Here is a 22,603-nt window from a genome sequence, read left to right on the forward strand (position 1 = left end):
AGGGGCAACTCCAGACTGAGACAGAGTCCAGCCCCTCTCCAGGAGACTGGTTCCAGAGCCCAAGCCATGTGTAGAGGTGAGCCCGACTATATCTAGCCGGTACCTCTCAACCTCACGCACTAACTCAGGCTCCTTCCCCACCAGAGAGGTGACATTCCATGTCCCTATTGCCAGTCTTGGCAGCCGGGGGTCAGTCCGCCAGGGCCTCCGCTCCTGGCCGCCACCCGGCACACAATGCACCCGACCCCTATGGCGCCTCCTGCGGGTGGTGGGCCTGCGGGAGGATGGGCCCATGTCTCCTCTTCGGGCTGTGCCCGGCCGGACCCCATGGACTAAGGCCCGGCCACCAGACGCTCGCCCTCGGGCACCCTCCCCGGGCCTGGCTCCAGGGCGGGGCCCCGGAAACCCTATCCCGGGCAGGGTAAACTGTTCCCTCGGTGTCCTTTTCATAAGGGTCTTATGAATCGCTCTTTGTCTGGTCCCTCACCCAGGGCCAATTTGCCATGGGAGACCCTACCAGGGGGCAAAAGTCCCCAGACAACATAGCCCCTGGGATCCCTGGGACACACAAACCCCTCCACCACGATAAGGTAGCGATTCAAGGAGGGGAAAGTAGAGACCTATTTCTCCCTAATATCCTCAACAAAAATGTTGTTGCGTGACATAAAACATACACGTGGTTTAAAGAAGTTATTACATCACCTGTCATAAAAACAAAAAATATTAGGAATTGTGCTTAAAACTAAAACTGACATAGTTATGTATCGGGCAAATAACTAAGTGAAGTCATGTTTTATGCACCAGTTTGAGCCAGCACACTGGACTAATTTTTCTCTCCAGGAATACAAATAAATGTGTTTTTACTATTTCTTCTGTTTTCTTTGTGAAGCAGAAAATAAACATAAAAAATGTCTTTGGTAATCACCAATCCTGTTACAGTAAGTAGAGCAGCTGTGTGTCATCATTTACAAGGTTATCAAATCGCAGGTTTTATTATTTATTTTCTGCTTTAATATTAAGTAAAATTTTAAACTTCAAATTTAAACTTTAACATGTTACAAATTTGCCTGTGTACAAATCAAGGGTCAAACTCCACGGCTGAAAAATGAAGACACGGTGTAAGTCTGAACATTTGCATTTCCTTAGGTGGACACTAGAGGCTAACTCAACAAATGACTTAATTCCCCCAAAATCTTATGTTAAAACACCCCAATTTATAGGAAAATAAACAGGTTTATGAAGCGGTACAAAATTGGTTTTGCTATTTATCATTTCTGTTTTTTCTCAGCAAAACAACTGTACACATTTTGATGTAACTCAGTCATTCTTAAGTCTTAACAATAGACCTACTGCTGCTTTGAGTGACAGGTGGATATGCTAGCTGTTTCCTGGAACTGGACCTCTCAATCAATGGTGCCTTTTGAACGTTTTGATGTAAATATCTAAAAAATAACTTGGATGTACAGTCACCAACCAACTCTAGAGTTTACACATAGTCCAAAAAAGAGAAAATATTCAATGAGTGGAAGTTGGAAGTGTTTTGTTGATCAGGGTCACAGATAGGCTGAAACCTATCCCAGCTGTCGCAAGTCAAGAGATGCTCTATGCACTCTCTGTACAGCTCAGCAGGGCTAACACAAAGATAACCACTAAAACACACACTTACACCAATTATCCTAACCCAATCCATGTCTTTGGATGCACTGTTCCAAAAAATAGTAATGTCAAAGTATCTTTACAGTTTTGTACTGTCTTTCTAGAATATCAATAAGTAGACTGTGATTTTACATGTCGAAGGTAACATAACATCACTGTAAATATAGTAAAACACAATTTACTTGTTTTTTAAATATATTTTTTTGTACATATGCATATTTAGATTGTAAAAATACATTCAGAAATGTATCATAATTTCACAAATATTTGTCTGTTATGTGAGAGAAGGATCTGTTAAATCCAAATGTAATACTATGGAAAAATATATAAAATGGTTGAAAATTAATGAGAATAATCAATAATTAAAGGAGTATTTGAATCATAATTTTGCTGAAAATTTCATGTCATCTAGGTCTGATTCAATAATTCAGAGGTAACAAGTGAAAATATAATTAATAGGAATGAAAACTAAAAAAAAACCATATAAAACATTGCACGGACACGCTGTGCTAATTATATATTTTAAAAAATAAATGTAGAGGTAGGAATTGCAATTAATATAAATCTCAAAGTATTCACAACATTCCTGAACAGAAATAGGCCTCTGCACCTGGGGTGAGGGTGTGGCCATGAAAACAATGTGACATGCCATTGGATGTTGGGACACATAATAACATGACGCTAAGCATCGGCCAGTGAATGTGAACTAACAACCACAAGGTCGCAGGTATGGCTGTACTGTAGGAAAAAATCCTAATATAAAAATATTCTACTGTGCATTTTACAGTTTTGTTCTGTTCTTCTAGAATATCATTAAAGTTACGTAAATAGACTGTGATTAACGTTAAATCACTGTAATGTAATAAAAACATTTTCATGATTATTAAATGTATCTGTCTGTACATATGCATTTTAGATTGTTAAAATACATTCACAAATGTATCATGATTTCACAAATATCTGTCCGTTATTTGAAAGATTGAACTGTTGAATTCAAATGTCATGCTATGGAAAAGTATATAACATGATTCCTATAAGCTTGTGTTACATCACATAAGTATTATTATCTTTGCTATTTAGGGCGATCGTGGCTCAAGAGTTGGCAGTTCCCCTTGTGATCAGAAGGTTGCCGGTTCGAGCCCCGGCTCTGACACTCTCGGTATTGTGTCCGTGGTCAAGACTCTTCACCTACCGCCTACTGGTGATGGCCAGAGGGGCCGATGGTGCGATATGGCAGCCTCACCTCTGTCAGTCTGTCCCAGGGCATGCAATCCATTATTATTTAAACCAACTGTTAACTGTATATTTCTGTACATATACGTATTATGATTCATATTGCCACATTCATTGACCTTGTTTATAGGTAATTTCATTGTTTGATCACGTTAAAATGTTCCTAATTTAATGTCTAAAAGCACTTGGAAAAGGCAGAATCCCATGTAAAATTAGCGCAACAAACTCTATTTTCATTACTGAAAATAACCGTATTTTTATGGGACAGTTATTTTCTGTTATTTTACGGTCGTATTTTGGCGCCCCAGCTGCCGGAATATTACCGTTTTTTTAAGATGTTTTTTTTAACAGTGTGGTGGAATAAAGTTGGAGTACCCGGAGAGAACCTGTAAGCTACAGAAAGGCCTCAGACTGGATTGAAAACTATGGACCTTTTTGCTGTGATGTGGCGATGCCGCCATAACTAAATATGCTGTAATGTATCTCTATTTATTCATTTCTATTCATCTCCTAGTTTTTTTAATGTGTTATTATTATTTCCTAAACAACCCGATGTTATTGGTCTGGTCCCTTAGGATGAGGAGGATGTACACAAACTCCTTGAAGACAAAATTACGCTTAGTTAGCTTGCTGGCTAAAGCTGAATTTAATTTATCTGTTCTGGGGTTAAAATAATCTTGAGCGATATTATCCGTCTTTGCCAAAATGGAGAGCAAAACAGGTATAGCACCGGTTACTGGGTGGGGCAGGGCATTGTCAATGGTTGGTTGAATTAAATTACAAAGTAATAGTGTAGTCTACAGCCTATTTGGTTACAGTCAAACATCCACTGAGATCCTTTGGTGTCATTGCTGGCAATGCAGGGTAGCATCTTGTCGAATGAGGTTGAATCTATGCAGGTGCAAGTTTGAGTAACTTTGTAGTAGACTGGTGGACACAGAAACTACAACAAGCCTTTAAGTAGAATGCCTTATCCTACAGACACTGAAGCTAGGAGATAGCCAAGGCCTAATCCAACTCTGAGTTTTATTATTTTCCTCATTTAAGAATTATTTTTTATTTACATTATGCTGATCTCTACAAATGCATAGCAAAAATGCTGAAAGTTATCATATTATACTGATAATATTATACCGTGTTCACTCAAGGTAAACATGACAATGATATAACAATAATATGTGCAGTATATGAACAAAACTACTGGGCCACCGACACATCACACCTACAGCAGCTGTTCAACAGTGCCATCAATGAAGCTCCTGGCACACAGTTTTTGAATTGATGTTTGGCGGTTTGGTGTGTGTGCTACAGCACTCTGTAACTTGGTATTTCATTTCATTTTATTCATTTATAAAGCACATTTAATAACAACAGAGCGTTGACCAAAGTGCTGTACAACATAACAATTAAAGTTAGTGGTCTGCCACTTCATGGGTGAGCTCCTGTGGTTCCAAAAGGTTCCACTTTGAAATAATAGCACTTACAGTTGATCATTCTATATCTACGAGGGAAGAAACTGACTTGTTATAGAGCTGGCACGCTAATGCTGTACCACGCTCAAATTCAGTGAGCTCTGTAGAATGGCCCATTTGTTTCTTTAGAAATGTTTGTAAAGGCAGACTGCATGGCTAGATGTTTGGTGATTTCTTTTTTTAGATTTACTTATAGGCTTGTTGCCTTTATTTGATAGGTCAGCAGTGGAGAAAAGAGGGGGAGAAAGAGCAGGAGAACACACAGCGAAGGCCCACAGGTCAACTTCAAACTGCATTTTAGCCACAGGACATATGAGTGATGCTAAGCCAGTAAGCTAAACTGGCAGCTCTGGTGATTTATTTCATAAATCTGTGGCAGTGGTACTGAAAACACCTGAATTTCAAGATTAAGCATTGTGTCCCGATATCGTTATCCATGGTGTCAGGAGCCTATCCCAGCTGCCACAGGATGAGAAGCGGGGTACACCTTGGACAGGCGGCCAACAATAATTCTCCTGTGAGGACTAACAGGACTTTGTCCTCTTTAGCAAAGTCTGATGTGTTTTAGAATTAAATAAAGTGCTTGAAACTGACTCTTACAAGAAGCTGAGTCAGATTTTTTAGGAACTTGCAAATAAAAGTTTGACACACTAATGTTGCCCAAATTACAATGATTTACCAGTTTTTATAGACTATAAAACAATCTGAATGAAATTTTCTGTCTAAAACTTGTACTGTTACTCAGACTGCAGTTTAATCTTAGTTTTAGGCTTTGAAGAATTTGACCAATAAAAGCCAGAACTACATACAGACAAACTGAAAGAGAGCATTAATCACACGCGCGGCACGCACACACTCACACGCTCCTAATTCTGTGTCCTAATTCATGTCAGTAGGCTTGCTTCGCTGACAGACAGTGGCCGCATGCATGCATGCAGGTCTTTGCTCTTTGCTGCTGCATGCGCCAAGAGCCATCTGTCCTGTAACAGAAAGAGCGGCGTAGATTATGTTGTCCAGAGAGAGAGAGAGAGAGAGAGAGAGAGAGAGAGAGAGAGAGAGAGAGAGAGAGTGTGTGAGAGAGAGAGAGAGGGAGAGAGAGCGAGTGTGAGTGTGTTTTTGTGTGTGTGTGTGTGTGTGTGTGTGTGAGAGAGAGAGAGAGAGAGAGAGAGAGAGAGAGAGAGAGCATTACGCACACCCTGATCTTGTCCACACAGAACTAGTGTGGCGCACAGACAAGCGGCAGCCCTCACAAAGTGGGAAGTTTTCGCCGAAGGATTCAGTGTAAAAATTAATCACCTTCATGTCGACTCTGTTGGATACTAACCCGCCGATGCTATGGTTACCTTTATTACGGTAGGAACAACTGATTTCATTTAACTGGGAACTTAGTGGAGTATTTTTGTCGCTGCAAAACTCTTTGGTTCTTTGACACCAGGTATAAGCCAAAGTGTGCGACTTGCTCAACATTATTTAAACGATGGTAACAGACTCAGATGCTCAGAGCTGCTGGATTTACAACTTGTACAAATGGCTTTAAAAAGTTTCAGAAATCCTGAATTTGGTAGAGAATCGCGTCTAAATATGTGCTGAAGATTTCGTATTTAGTTAAAAAAAAACTGTGTTATTTTGTGTTCACCGACTATTTCACCTTCTAACTTTAAGCTTTGGTCAGTAAAACCAAGTAAAAAGGGAAACTACCCAGAATGGACAAAGTAACGTATGTTGCACGTTTTCCTCGGAGTTTGGAACAGGTAGACTTGAAGGTTGGCTATTTACAAAGTTGGTTTACGCATACAAATGTTTGGAACTCCTGTTGTTTAGTCACACGCGGGAGTTTTACCAGCGGATCTGGCCGAATGCGCACGAGAACGATGTGCCTCTGGATTACCCACGCGCTAATTGCTCCTCAGATCGCGGTTAGTGGCTGTGAAAGTTGATGTGTCACGGATGACTCCTACAATAAAGGTGGCCTGTGCGCACTGCTCTCCCTCTTTGCTTGTTGCTCGTTCCGTGTGTGTGCGTGCCCGTTGTTTGTATACGCATGCAGACTAAAACCTGTTAGACCTAAGAAGAAAAAAAAAAGAAAAGAAAAAGTGAGAGCTCTCCGGGCGCAAAGATACCCTCTCCAGAATCTTCATACGTACTGAACTTCAGTACTTTAAATTAGTATTTTGTTAAAAATGCGCATGCAAGAAACATTCCCAACTCGTTTAAAATGAATGTGAAAACATACTTAAAATATTTGAATTGGGGTTGGAGTAGGTGCACGTGGGTACATTGTATAACCTTGTTCCCTTCCATCAAACCACCTCAGACTTCAGATTTCACTGTTGGCAGGTGTTAAATGAGTCGCATAATCCTCCCAGAAATACTGATGCTGTTAGCGGGTGCGTGGACTAACATGATGGCCCGATGAGGCGCGTGTATTGTAGGATCTGTGGTCTGGGCAGCTTTGTGTAATGGCGCGCATCTGTGGGCGTATTCAGCCTTTTTGGTGGATGAGTCCCTGCTGCTGCTTCTCGTACACTTTTCTGAGTACGTGCGTGCGTCGAAGTGTGTATGCACGCCAAGAGGCCGCCGGAGCAGCTGTTGCGGTGGCGGATTTGAGCCTTTCCTGACATCCAGACACACAGCAGGACTGGGAAATTAGGACACATGGAAGGAGGCGAGAGAGGGAGACACCGGCTCAATTCCGTAACTTTGTGGGCACTTGAGTCAATGATGGCCTCCCAGGAATCCTGAGAGAAGCTGCTGCTCCAGCTGTGAGCTGTTGCGTGCGGGCATGCCATGCAGCTGCAGTTTAACAGCGTTCATTTTGTGCTTTACTGCAGGAAGAATGGAGAAAAAATAAGGAGTTAGGGTTGTGAACAGCGTAGGGGCGGTGCTCAGTGTAAGAACATGAAGTACAGTAGATATGGTTAAAAACACTATACTTTTATTGTGGATAGTTTAACTTTTTTCTCTTGTTTATGCATCTCATCTCATAACTTGTTTGTATAGTTTTTGTTCTACTTTCATTTCTTGTGGCAGTTTTTCTTTTAAATCACCTTGGTTTAAATTCCAAGAGTAGCTTGAGAAAACATGTCGGGAAATTATGAATGCGCAGCTATCAAAGGACTGCCGCCAAAAACACAACAACCAAAGATCAAAATCAGAGCGAGCTTATTTCAACAGAAACAAACGTAATGAGGCATAAAATCAACTTTAACGAATGTGCAGAGTGAAAATGGCAGAGATCGTGCCAAGAAGTTTGGAGGTGTAAAAATGTGCGACTGTAACTATACAACACCAAAAAGTGTGCTTAGTACATTTTTCCTCACCAGATAGAAACTTAAATAAAGAAACAGATGAAATCACTCGTTCTGTTTAATTGGTCTCTTGTTGACCAATGGAGTTGGATTGGAGCATCAGCCAGGAAAAGGCAGTCTGGGTGGGTCACCAGTGTTATCCCATCACAGATGTTTTGTGACATTTCCAGATGGACTGACCAGAAGCTGTAGTGTCCCCGAACCCCCTTCTTCTTCTGGAAATCTGTTCCCCTCAACATGTGATGTTTTTTCACCTCTCCTCGTGCTGCAGGATTATGTATAATTCACTTTACAACTGACATTTTTCTACATATCCAGAAACTGTACAATTAAATCTTTCCAAAAATGGCAAATTAGTTTTATTAGATCACAGAAAACAAAAAATCCAACAGATGTATGAGGGAAGGATAAAGCGAAAATGTATATATCAAAAAATGCAACCCTCTCAGGCTCAAATTAAACTTTTTGTTGCTAATGCACAACCAAGTCCTGCAGTGGTACTTCTGAGTAAAAAAACACTCATAAAATATGGGGAGTCAAACATAATGTGTGTGGTAAACCCAAGTCATAAATCCAAGCTTCTTCTTCTCGCTCATTCATCATAACTCAGTCAAATCTTGACACACAGACAGGAAACACATCGCATTCAGTGTGAGTTATAGTTTGCATCAAAAATGCACTTCACTTGGAAATCACAGAAACAAAACATAGTTCAGTACTTGGCTGAGAATGATTATGCTTTTGTTTTTTCTTCCCTATCAAGTAATCAAATCATAGTTGCCTGTACATTCAGGAGTACCCTGTAAACAGGAACTTGAATTGCTAATTTAGCATACAGTCAGAAATGTATCCACAGGGTGTGTTTGCCCCCAGCCAATGTCACTAATGCAACAGAGAGATCAGTAAAATCAGTCCTTTATTCCTGAGTGATAAAAGCATGGATAGGCCAAAAATGGAATCCAGGGACGGCTGAAGAATGCTGAAAAATGAAGCCACTGTGGAAGTGGTAAAAACTTCAGTTCCTCTTGAGCCACTTGAGACAGTATTCATTTTCAGCCTCTATGAACAGCTTCACTTTAACTCTGAGGAAGTTGGATGTTTTTAAGTCATCCACCTAGATTACTGAGTTAGAGGTGTGGCCAAACTGATTATGGGAGTCCTGTCACAGGCAGCTGGAAGCCAGGCCAACGTCTGCTAGGCCTCAGACATTGAATTAGACCTCTTCACTAATTGTTCGTAGTGTTGATACCTTCAGGAGCATTTTAATGGGTTATTTGACTAACATTAAGGCTTACTGTTTTGGTATAGACCACCACAGAATTCTGTGCATAAATTTTGCTGACTTAATTTCTACCTTTTTGTTCGTCTGTTACTTAGTTTTAGCTTAAATGTGACAAAACCCATATTATGTCATACACTAATGATGGCTACCTAGAATTTAAAAAAAAAAAAAGAAAGAAAGATGGCAAAACATGTTAGTGTTAGTGCCAATGTGTTTCACACCACTGGAAACATTTCTTTGATGATTACCCCAAATTTGGGGTTTCTGGGCTTTGAGATAAACATTAGTTGGGATTAGTATTATGTTTGGTTTAGAATTAAACCATATGAGGGGACATGTATAGGGAACTGAGTTTGTGTACAATGACTATGAGTCTGTGTTAAAAACACCAGGCAGCAGGTTTCTCCCCGAGGCCACCTGAACAACTGCCAGCTCAAATATCAAAGGTGGCCACATCAGTCCTCACAGACGTCACCTATAGGCATTTCATTCTATACGGAGAAAAAGAAGATTGCGCATCATCTTAGACACATTGGACATGTGTGCTTTTTTTTCATTTTTTCAATGAAACATTAAAGTTGAGTGGGATCCCACTGCTGCTAAAAAGTAGAGAAAAACACAAAACTCTTCCTCCAAGGGAGTCATTTTTCATGGAAGTGACGTTAAGAAATGAAAGACAACATAATCTGTAGTAAAAGCAGCACCTCCATGTCATGTCTTGGCAAATCAAATAATGACTGTTAATTTAGCAGATGTGAGAAGCACCATAGATTACGCATGGGCCACTTGGGTGCTATAAATCTCTGCTGAAACTGACAGATTGGAAGAGAATGTGACCTGACTTTGCCTGCAGTTTTATAGTTTTAGCGGGGAAACCATAATCATCTTAATGGTGAAAGACCCCAGATCTTAATCTGATATAACAACTAAATGAAATCAGGTTGCAAATTGGATTAGTGTGACCAAAAATAATGAAAACGTGTACATAATCTTTTTAGACACCATCTGACCGTCAGACTCCTTTTGACGAAGGGAATAGTCGAGTAGCTAAATACAAAAGATATGGAATATAGCATAGAATTGTTATTTTTAGTTTAGTTCATTTTTTTTGTCTTATTTATTTATTTTGACCCTGTGAGATAAACAACACAGACAAATGGTTTCATAAAACAATCTGGCATTTAAAAAAAGTCACTGGTTAACTAATGGTTGTGTTTTGTAGCCAGGCTTGTCTGTGGTTGCCCCTCAATCCGACCCCTGCATCCCCTATTGAGTACTTTTACTACAGATGCCGATATATCTGTGCTCCTGGTAAATCTAAGATATTCAGCAGAGCATATCTCCACATGATATGAATTTTTACTTGAAAAGCTCATAATCTTTTCTGTTTAATAAGGAACACTAAAAGTTAAACAAAAATTAAAAAAATATGGATGCAAATGTTACCTCTCAGTGCTGACTAGGGTGACCTGATGTCCCTCTTTATGTGGGACTATACGGCCTTTTGCCCCTGTCCCACAAACTGAGTCGATGTCCCACATTTTGACTGGCTCTGTGTGATGTGCGTCTGCACAGTTTAGTTCTATTTTTATTTCTAAGTTAGATAAGAAAATTTCAGACTACCTCCCAGCATTAGTAACAGGCCCCACATTGTTCCACAGAAACAGTTTTTGGCCCACATTTGTTTTTTGGGGATCTAGTCACCCTGGTGCTGGCATTGACCTCCAGAGAGGAGCTAAGCTATATTAGCTAAGATTGTGTATCAGATTTATGTCTCAAATTTGCATAGCCAGAAATAAATAAACAAGTTAAATAATTCGCCTTGCAAGTCCAACGGGAAGCAGTCGTTGTGATTAGTTACCTACTTCCCATAAATGTTCTGTGTGCAAGGTCAGATTAGGAGCGTTAGGAGATGTTTGAAAGGATTTCATTTAGTGCTTTCAGTCAGCCACAGTCTCTAAATTTAGTGACAAAAAAGTGAGGTATTTAGGTACTTCTGCTACTGTTTTAACTCCATTAAATAGATATTAATTTGTTCTGGAAAAACTGACATTTTGAAAGGTCATAAGACAGCAAAGCCGAATACTGGCTCTCTTATGTTTAGCCAGGCAGGTTTTATGTATATACATAAATAACCACTTAAAAAGCTTTTTATGGGAATTCATCACAGAGTTTCCCTCTTAATTTGGAATAGTGTGAGTGGAAAGAAAACTGTCTGGGAAGGAGACGTAAAGAGTGAAGAATGAAGGACATAACGATCTAGACAGTGGAGGTGAGGGAGATAAAGAAAATCGTTGAGACAGGGAGGAAGATTACCGTCTCAAAACTAACAGAAAGAGGACAGCTGGACTGTCATATGACTGCACTGCAAGGAAGGCCAAGCCTCACCTTGAAACCTCATGATCTCTATCTACTCTGACTCTCTGGGAATTGTGGGAATTACCGTTAAAGAAAATGAAGAAAAAAAAATAGACAAGGAAACAGAATTGTGCTAATGAGGATTTCCATTTAGAGCCTTTTATATCACAGCAAGACTCAAGGTTACAGGTCAAAGTAATGAACATCTTAAATGAATTGTGGAGGATGTATACGTGCATGCGTCTGCAACTCCCCTGCTTTGTGTCGTTTCTGGTCAGTAGGTTCATATTTGTGTAGCATTAAATCCATCATTCAAACATCTGAGTGAAGTAACAATAATCAAAGAACACTTTAAGTGAAAGGAGGCTTGTATAAATGTGGGGTGGTAATGCACTGGAAAGGCTGTTTGAATGATGTGTTTATGTGGCAGTTGGAAACATGAGAGCAATGCACGCTAACCCTATCACTAGACAAGGACGCTACAATTGGACTATTCTTCAAAAATCTGCATTAAATATTTATGAAATATACGGAGCTTGGAACTATGGTGCAGTGTGTATTAAATCAGAATGAAACCAGCTTCCATACCCTTGTCTTCCACCGTATTACTTCCACTGATGGCTGGCCTCTTATGGTCCAATGTAGTCATAATTCTAGTACTAGTTGCACAGGCTTTGCATGCTATAAAGGTGACTCACTCTTCGTCTGTGCTTTGCCTGGTGGTTTGCCTGACAGTAAGTTTATTTCCTGAGAGTCCTGTGCAGTATTGGGAAGTAACAGAATACATGTAACAGAAACAGGAGGTGGAAGCATGTAAATATAATAATAACCACTGCAGCCAAAAAGAGTGCCTGATGAGCCCAGTTGTAAGTGAGCTATTAAGACTCAACTTTACGCTGTGTTTGTGTTTTCCTCCGAAACAAAAAGTTCCGTTGAAGCAGCCTTTCAATCCCTCTCTCTGTCTCTCATTAGAAAAGTTGACCCAGACAACAAAGTAAAGCTAGTTTTCGGCTATGAGCCCGACACGAACCCGACGTATTAGCCAGAGGTCCCTTTATATACGCACGGAATAGTTTTCTATAGGAGATCGCTGCAAAAAGTGCAGCCTTACCTAATGTCCACACTACTGTTACTCATTTATATTAAAATTTAAACATCTAGTTGGTATTGGTATGGCAAGTAACCTTTAGTAATAGTAATAAATCACACAGCAATAGTACATTCATGTAGTTGTAAAAAGCATGATAATACACTCAACAAAAATATAAACGCAACACCTTTGTTACTGCTCCCATTCCCCATGGGATGGATGTAGAGACCTAAAATTCATTCCAGATACACAATATAACCATCCCTCCCAAACAGTGGTCACAAATCAGTCCAAATGTGTGGTAGTGGGCACATCTGCTATATTGAGATAATCCATCCCACCTCACAGGTGTGCCACATCAGGATGCTGATCTGACATCATGAGTAGTGCACAGGTGTACCTCAGACTGCCCACAACAAAAGGCCACCCTGGAATGTGCAGTTTTGTCTCACAGCAAAATGCCACAGATGCCACAAGCAATGAGGGAGCGTGCAATTGGCATGCTGACAGCAGGAATGTCAACCAGATCTGTCGCCCGTGCATTGAATGTTCATTTCTCAACCATAAGCCGTCTCCACAGGCGTTTCAGAGAATATGGCAGCACATCCAACTGGCCTCACAACCGCAGACCTCGTGTAACCACACCAGCCCAGGACCTCCACATCCAGCAGGTTCACCTCCAAGATCGTCTGAGACCAGCCACCCAGACAGCTGCTGGAACAATTGGTTTGCACAACCAAACAATTTCTGCACAAACTGTCAGAAACCGTCTGAGGGACGCTCAACTGCATGCCCGTCGTCCTCATCGGGGTCTTGACCTGACTCCAGCTCGTCGCCGTAACAGACTTGTGTGGGCAAATGCTCACATTCGATGGCGTCTGGCACGTTGGAGAGGTGTGCGCTTCACGGATGAATCATGGTTCACATTGTTCAGGGCAGTTGGCAGCTGAGTTGGCAGCTCCCAGTTCTTGCATGGCCAGCATACTCACCGGACATGTCACCCATTGAGCATGTTCGGGATGTGCTTGACCAGCGTATACGACAGCGTGTACCAGTTCCCACGAATATCCAACAACCTCGCACAGCCATTGAAGTGGAGTGGACCAACATTCCACAGGCCACAATTGACAATCTGATAGACTCCATGCGACGATGTGTTGCACTGCATGAGGCAAATGGTGGTCACACCAGATACTGACCGGTTCTGGGTCCCCAGACCCCCAATAGCGCAAAAAACTGCACATTCCAGGGTGGCCTTTTGTTGTGGGCAGTCTGAGGTACACCTGTGCACTACTCATGATGTCAGATCAGCATCCTGATGTGAGGTGGGATGGATTATCTCAATATAGCAGATGTGCCCACTACCACACATTTGGACTGATTTGTGACCACTGTTTGGGAGGGATGGTTATATTGTGTATCTGGAATGAATTTTAGGTCTCTACGTCCATCCCATGGGGAATGGGAGCAGTAACAAAGGTGTTGCGTTTATATTTTTGTTGAGTGTATATTAAGTAATCCAAAGTATTCAGAATACGTTACTCTCATTGAGTAAAGTAATGGAATACGTTACAAAATACATTTTGGGGCATGTATTCTGTAATCGGTAGTGGAATACATTTTAAAAGTAACCTTCCCAACCCTGGTCCTGTGTTCCTTTTCAAGACTGACTGGATGCTTAATCTGTAATCTGCACTATATCTGCTGCAAGTATTTGAGGCCTTTAATCTCACTTGTATTTCTATTCCGAGACCATTTAGTGATTTTACAAGCTACTTCACTTTTCAGTTGTTTCAGTTTAAGATCTGAAACACAACATGACCTGAACTGATTCTGCAATACTATTCCTTTTTTCACATTTAAACATGAACAGTCTGAGTTATGTCTGGATAATGAAAGATAAACACATTAAAGGCGTTGCACTTACTCATTTCAGTTTTTGGGTTTAGTAAAACCAAAGAGAAAGACAGCCCAGCTGATATACCGTATATCATTTGGTATCTAATATCATGACTTCTTGCTGCAAGCATGTGGAAGGACAATAGTGGTTAATTTGCCTGCATCTAATAAGCATTGCAAAACTAATGATAAAACAGAGGTTAGGCAATGCCTGACTTCCTCGAGAAACATGTTGCAAGTGATGTGGTGTGCTGCAACCCAGCAGTCAATAGATGTGTGAAGGCAAATTAAAAACTTCATGGGATATTCAAATGACTCAAATCTTTCAAATGATAAAAAACAGTCATTTGTCATAGTGTTTTCCCTGAGTATAAAGGTCTTTATATGACTCTCAAACTATTTTTCTTAATGCCAGTAACATGTACAATTAGTGGCACTATGCTTTTTGCATGTGACCATATTTGACAGGAGTTATCATTTAAACACCACTGTTGGGTGTAACACGTTACAAAGTAACACATTACTGTAGCACGTTCTAGAGATGAGATATAGACATTGCATTTATTTTTTATTACACATTAAGGTTAAGAGCAGATGGCAAATGCAAAGTGTGTCCAGGACAGAAACAGCGTCATTATACCGCTAACGCAACTTCAACTCTTTGCTGAGACCTGTACAGACAGGATGCTAATGCTAATCTAGCCCAAAGACAAGCGTGAGTCTTAAACTGAAGAGGTAACAAAGGCAGTGATCAGTGGTCAGGCTTGCAGACTCTGTTTGGGCTGGTTTTCATCTTTGCTTTGTGTCATCAAGTTCTTGTTCATATGTAAAAACTAAAAGAAAGATCATATGTGTGTCCTTATTAGGATAGGGATTAGTGTTGGTTTGTGGGATTGTAGCCCCAGGGTTATATTGTTAACTGGTTATTATGAGATACTGCGTTTTGGGCTAATGTACAGAACAACAAGAAAACAGTGTAACGAGTAGTGTAACAAATTATTTTCTCTGGAGAGTAATTAACTAATGTGCCTCATTACTAATGTGTAATACAGTACTTTTTTTGAACAATGATCCCAGCACTGATTAACATGAGCCAAGCCTGGTTTTTGCAAGCTCCATCCATAAACATCATGGGTGAAATGCACGCACACACACACAAAGACCATGCGGTAAACGTGCTTTCTAACACTGCTAAGATGAGAATTAATGCAAATAAATGGTGAGTAACTCACTTTTGAAACCAGGTTCCCGTAATCTCTGAAGGAAATGCAGCTTGTTTGTCTTTTTGGCACTTCTACACTGGCTTCATCTTTCTGCCCCAGTGGTTTCCTCTTGCAAGAATCACACCAAAAATCAGTTGGCAGCAGCAGTGTTTTCCCCCTGGTACAGTATTACCATTGTGCTTACAAAAATGTAGTTTATCTCAGTTATTTGCATTTGGAACGTGATAACTAATGTGACAGAACCACAAGGTAGAATGTGTTAGATTTGGCAGCATGCAAAATTCAATCAGCTCAGACCAAGAGAGAAGAGAAAAATGAGTAAGGCTTACTCTTATTTTACATAAATCTGATAGTTTTTTAAAAATATAGTGTTTGAAATGTTTTGTATTAAAACAATTAACTGGAACAAGCAAATGATGAAATTTTCCACTGTAACATTTCTAAAAATAAGTTATTACTGTTGTTGTCAATGAATTTTCCTACCGAGCTGAATATTTCAGTGGGTAGTCTGAGTGTGTGTTATATATCCAGAGCATCAAACACTATCATTTTATCAAATGTCATTGGCACAAGGTGTTGTTTGGTGTTCTGGTCATATCGTAATTGGACACCAACGGATAATGATTCTGTTTTAAAGAAACATTCACAGCAAAGTCACTGTCAGAAGTTTCTTTTTTAAACATTCATTTTTCTGTTTTGCTTTACTTCATCTTTTCTGTTGCTCTCAGTTAGGTTTCTGAATTAAATTATGTGGTTTGATTTATGTAAAAATACATTTCACTTACACATCCTCAGTAAGCACTGATAACAGTCCCGAAGTGGTAATGGCACCAAGAGAGTACTTTTGACTGCTCAAGGCATCTGTTTCAAATGCTTATCTACTCCTATTGGTGCTATCAGAATACCGCTATATTGAAAAATTATCCTAACGGGTTACGAAGTGTGTTGCAATGTGACACTCAGGAGTCCTGAAGAAGCATCCATATGTGGTGACTTGGGAATACAAACAGGTTGAGGAGACCAAGGTTAGAATTTTTTTCGCATTCACCAAAAACCACATGGTTTACAGAATACGTTTACATTGCATGTAAATGTGACTTTTTTCCCCTAAACCACATTTAGGCAACTGCTTTGCCATTCTTAGTGGTGTTCAGGTTGTGTGTCAGGTTTCAGCTCATCAGCACTTTTCATTCAGCACAATTTTTTTGGCAGAATGAAAGAATTCAAAAATAAAGAAAGAAAATAACGCGATGAGCAATTAGAAATTCTACAGTCCGGTTAGTTTGCCAAACCACACCAAATCCACAGCCAAAATACTGACAGGAGGTAGTTAATAATTCAGTATGTGGTGGTTTCTGCTGTCCAAGAACAACGGCAGTCTTATTTGGGCAAGAATAACTAGGCATGTGTGTAACGGAGCGGAAAGGCTGATTATGTTTCCAAGATGGTTTGTGTTTTTTAAAAGGAAGGAAACCTTCCTCAAAGCGGGCAGAGCAGTGGAGCCGCCGAGGGAAAAGCACACGATACAAAAACTGTAGAATTAAAAATATAATTTATTATATTTAAATAGTTAAAAAGGTAAAATGAATTAAAACAACCTTGGCCAAGGGAAGACACAATAAAAATCAATAACACACAACATTAAAAGTCCAGTGGAATCCACCACGGCCTAAAAGTCACAGAAAAACTAAGAAATCCAGCGTAGTAATAAAAGAGGGAAACCCAGCAGAGTCCTCGCCTTCCTCCTCGCATTCCACGTCCTGGTGCACTGAAGAAAGGGAGGGAGCGGCAGTCACTATTCCTTTGGCAGTTTACTTTATAAAAAAGGATAAGTCAAAGACTTACCTGGGAGGGCAGAGCTCTCAACTCCGCCCGCCGCTTCCTTAAACTGCAATCGGCACCGCGGTCTCACTGCTTCTGTTCTCCCGCAGTGCACGAGCTGGCTCTTGTCGTTATTGCCACTTGACTGCCGCTACGCGTCCCTAGTCACTGGTAATCTCTTTTCCTCCCCAGTCGCTGGTCATCTCTCGCTCTCCAGTCGCTGGTAATCTCTTTTCCTCCCCAGTCGCTGGTCATCTGCTTCATCTGATCATCTCTACTCTCTGATCGTCTCTCACTCTCCCCTCTGATCGTCTGTGTCTTTCCTCTGTCTGTCTCGCATTCTTCGTGTTGCATCCTCTGTTGAACACCGGCTCCAACCCTTTTATGTGTCATTGAGCACTCTGTAAATTACCTTTCCTTTCCTCTTCAGGTGTGTCCAATTAGTCAAAACGGGGAAAAGGGCGGAGTCTCTCCAGGACAATTTGACGATAACTAAAACATGCAAACTAAATAAAACACTGCACAAAATATAACCAATACATGCAATATAAAAAATAATAAGTACACTTCACATTAAAATACAGCACAGCAAAAACAACGTCCGTCCTTCCCTGGATGACATGTGTCTTTAACATTTCAAATCCTTTGAGCTAATATTACTTTGTTGGAAACTGTAACCTCTTGGAATACAAATAAAATGATTTTTTCTGTTTTTTGTAAAGGGGTTTAGGAATGCTTGTGTTCAAAGTGCCTGACAGCAGAATAAGCACCAGCACCCAGGGTGGAACAAACACATGATGAATGACTATACTTACGATGACCTCTAATGACAGCATTCAAACCCTTAACTTTACATTTACCAAAGTTTAATCAGAACTCTGTAATCTGTACACAAAACTAGTGAGTCTGAGAGAAATGTGTCATCTGTGGCATTTATTTCCTCAGAAGTTACATAGCCTTGGATCACGTCTAACAAATCAATAAACACATTCACACAAGCCTGCATTGGTCTTTCAAAGAAATAGGGCAAAAACTAATGACTGTAAAACACAGTTATCAATTTAGTTATCAGTCTGGCTTTAACTCCTGCCAATTTTCCTTTAACCACGGGACACACAGCCAGCAAAACACTCCTATTTGGATCTCAAGTCAGATGACAAATAGTGCCTGCGAGAACAAAACAGCAAAGCAGGTTCTATTGTGACTAAACTCACCATGGCTTTTGTCAGTTTGTTGTTGATTTTGCTGGCATGCTTGAAGAAATTTAGAACAGCTCACCAAGAGGAAGGCCGATCATGTGCGCCGAATGTGACACACTGCCTTAATGACTTATCTGATTGTCGTCTGTCCAATTTATCATGGTTTGAGAGCTACTTAATGATAATTACACAAAAGGGAGAGAAGTATAGATGCAAATCGTAATCTGACTTGGCAACACTAATCGACTCACATGGTGAAAAGGAGGAAAAAAAGGAGATGATTTTAAAACTGTGATGTCACTTAAAGTTAAAGACTGATAGTTGTGCCTTTTACGTCTTTGAAACAAGTGGACAAAAAGATGGGAATTAGAAAATCACAGTATGACCAGAAGAGACAGAACAGAGAGAGGTTGAAGGCATCAAGCTCAATCGACAGCCATATGTAAAAGTAAGAAAACAGCAGACATAGATTAAGGAGCAAAAGAGGGAATGCACTTGCATTTGGCATCTCAAAACACTTAACGATCATCCAAAATTGAACAGGAAGCCTTGGCCCAAATATTGTCTGTTGGAGGGCCCTAAATAACAATAATGATAACTTGCCATCATCTTCAGTGTCTAGCAGGCTATAAATCACAAACTAACACAAAAGTGCCAATTACACCTGTAACTGCTGCTTGTTCCAGGGCAAGTCCCAGACCAATTTAGGGCAAAGAAGAGGACACGTCTGCTTTCGATTAGGGTTCAAACTGGCATATCAGATGAGTCTGCATGCTTGAGCAGGCTGAGACATCCTGTAGTGCAACGATGCCAAAACTCCAATTGCCCATCTTACACGAACTGTAGAAAAACCATAGAGGCATCACAAAACTTGCACTTTTGCAGATCAGGACAAGTCCTTTTGTTTGAGGAATTCCAAGATGACGTGATATCAGCCAAAGTGCTTGACACACGAGACAGCTTTTCAGATACAATTGCAGACATATAAAAAAGGCAGAGACATGAAGGCCACTGAAGACACAGTTGGCCAAACAGACAACTAGTAATCCAATCACACTGAGAGAAGTCCACAATGGACTTTCACAGCAGGTAGACTAGAAGCAAAGGTTACTATCTTGGATTACTCTATTCTTGACATTATCATTACATTTGTTCAGTACAAAGGGGGGAATGAATCAAATATGTTGATTGTGTTGGTAGTCTGGATTATGCTCTAAGTAAAGCTTTAGTGCTATAAATCTTTAAAAGCCTTATTTTAGGGGAAATCATGCAGTTGTTTTTTCATCTTGGTGACCAGTGAAATGAAACCCGTGGCTCTGCCACACCTTTCCTATAGATGTTCTTACTCTGACCCAGAGACATTAAAAAGGCAAGACTTGCTTCCAGTTAGACTCGGATAAGATGCAAGAAATCAGGAAATCACAGTGATGTTAAAAGATGGAGATTAGGGGCCACAAGAGATGGAGAGGAGAGAGGTTGAACTCATCAGTCTCAATCAGCAGCCAGTAGACAGACTTCTTGATCTAACCAAGATAATCTTACAACCATTACAGCTTGTTGGCAGTCAGCTGTGCAATCTGTGCACTCCTACATCTAAATGACAACAAACATTAACAAAAATGGCTTGTGGTTTGGGTATAAACTGTATATTGAAAAATGGACAAAGCTTTCAGTTTCTAGTTTACACACCAGACTCGTAAAATTCGTACAAATATTTAGTGCGTTAGAGATCTATCTTAATGCAGGGGTTTACAGCGACCACATAATTTTGTAGCATTTTATTTATTTTTGGATCAAGATTTTTCGCAAATGCAAATAAACAGATCTGACCAATCGGACCACTGAGTTTGACAATTGCGCTTGTAGCTCAAAACACACACTGGTTCTGAATAATGATATGAAAATAGTAAAATAATTGTATTTTATGTCGGACACACAGCTAGAGGCTGCTCAGGCTCACTTGGCTGGGATACAGCTTCAACTCCTGGATGAAATTCTCCCTGCTGCTGCCTTCTTGCGACAACTGGAAGAATTCAGGACCTCAGTTTCTCCCTTTTCTTGCTTACAAATATCAGGATCACCGCATCATCAGTTGCTGCCGACAATTATACCCAACCCGCTAGGGTTTGATTGTGTTGATTCTTCGGTTTCTCAGTCTGAGCCGCCCTCTTGCTTGTTACGTTTGTTAAAAAAAAAAAAAGCTATAATGGGAACACCCAAAATATTCAGCTTGAAGCTCTGAGATGGTACTTCACTAACTTGAGGGTGATGTCACAGCGGCCATGTCTTTTATACACAGGTTTGATCAACAAAACAACTCATCTGCCACTCATACGGTTCGCTTGTCATTGTTAGGAACCGTATGCACATAGCTGCACATTTAACCTGTTTTGCTGGTAGTCTCTCTCGCCAACCATTAATCCAGGGAATACTTCCATTATACACTGCAGTTTCCTGACTATCAATCTACTGCATACACATACAGTATTTTTCTCAGTGATCAGATCACACAGTTCTCAGCTGTCAGGCTACTCCTGTGCTCAGTCTTTGTTCACTCTTCTCCTGCGGCTTGATGCCAGGCATGCGGAGAAGCTGCGGATTTAGGTAAGTGTTGGATATGAAATCTACTTAAATGTAACTCTGGAGTCCTTTCAACAAACAAATGTGTCACAAAGTGCTCAAGAGGCAAAAGGAAAAAAAGCAGAAAATTGATTTTTAAAAAATAGGTCAGGTGTAGAAGAGACCAGAAACACTGCTCAGTCCGTGAGTGCGTTTGGCTGTGTGTAATTCCAGCCAAAGTGGACTTCATCAGATGTAAGACACAATGAAAAACCACATCAAGGTAGAAGAGGATTTTTCCTTCCTTTACTCTTTGGGTAAACCACAGAAATCCAACTCTGACCATCCCTGTTGTGTCTGCATGGCCTGTTGTGTAAAAAAAAAGAGATGGCTAGAGGCTCTCTCGTTCCATTTGTTCCTCTCTCTTTCACACAAGGACTAAACTGTCAACACTGCAGCTCTCGTTTATTCAATGGGGTAGGGAGGGGCAAACGTACCACTGAGGGTGAGGAGTTTGCAGGTTTGCTTTGCTACCCAAACACTCCAACAGCTGCTCTCAATCTTTATTTTTAAGTTTGAAAGCTCTGATAAACCGAAGCATACTTTAGTTACACAACGCTGTGTAATGGTGAAACTCTCATTCTGGGAGTGCATAGTAACATTCTGTTTCAGTGCTCCACTCACATTTATCTGACATTTAATGCAGTCTTAATGCTTCACTTGGCAGGGCTCTAACAGGACATCATCAGTTTTACAGGTTTACCTATTTAAAGCTCGCTGTTACAAACTAGACAGGATTTAAAAGACCTGTAGGTTCACCTGATGGACATAATAAAAGATGACAGGGATTTGCATTTTGGGGATTGTGGGATCTCGCCACACTTAGGACTAAATAGCAGGTCGTGTAAGTGCCTACATTTTCACATTAATGTCCTACAACCCTGCAACTTTCTGGAAGTGCAATAATAAATCAGTGCTGAACAATCTAGCTAAATCACAAATAAGATGTGCAGCTGAAGAAGTAGCCACAGGAGCACTTTTAAAGTTTAAAACTGTCAATACATCCTAACACTTATCTGGGTTTGGTTTGTGGCCGGCACATCTGCCTACCTCTTCCAGCTCATCTGAGGGGATGCCAAGTCAGCCAACATATATAATCTTTCCAGTGAATCCTGGATCTCTGCCTGGGCCTTCTTCCATACCCCCCAAAAAACCTTACCTAGGAGGTGTCCAACCACCAAGCAAAACCTCAACTGGCTTCTTTTGTTGTGGAGGAGCAGTGGCTCTACTCTGAGCACCTCTTAAATGCCCGAGCTCCTCACCCTATCTCTAAGGACGAGTCCAGCCACCTTTTGAAGGGACTCATTTCTGTCATTGCATCCATGACCTCATTCTTTCGGTCACTACCCAGACCTCGTGGCCATAGGTGAGGATGAGAAATGCTGATTGACCAGTAAACTGACACCTTCACTTCTCTGCTCCACTGTCGCTTCACCACAACAG

At 40.6% G+C, this 22,603-nt stretch overlaps 1 protein-coding gene across 1 annotated transcript in view; it reads left to right on the forward strand.

Moving 5' to 3' along the window:
• The first annotated feature begins 5,594 nt into the window (after window positions 1–5,594).
• Window positions 5,595–22,603, forward strand: part of ntf3 (neurotrophin 3) — a 36,628-nt gene continuing 19,619 nt past the window's right edge. The window contains exon 1 of the mRNA XM_085376114.1: window positions 5,595–5,714. Coding sequence (XP_085232240.1) covers window positions 5,697–5,714 — 18 coding nt within the window. The 5' untranslated portion in view covers window positions 5,595–5,696. The remainder of the gene's footprint in view (window positions 5,715–22,603) is intronic.

The sequence above is a fragment of the Diplotaxodon limnothrissa genome, linkage group LG17 (genome assembly GCF_057381915.1).
Source record: "Diplotaxodon limnothrissa isolate DT_005_m linkage group LG17, D_limnothrissa_male_GT1.1, whole genome shotgun sequence".
Lineage (NCBI taxonomy): Eukaryota > Metazoa > Chordata > Actinopteri > Cichliformes > Cichlidae > Diplotaxodon > Diplotaxodon limnothrissa.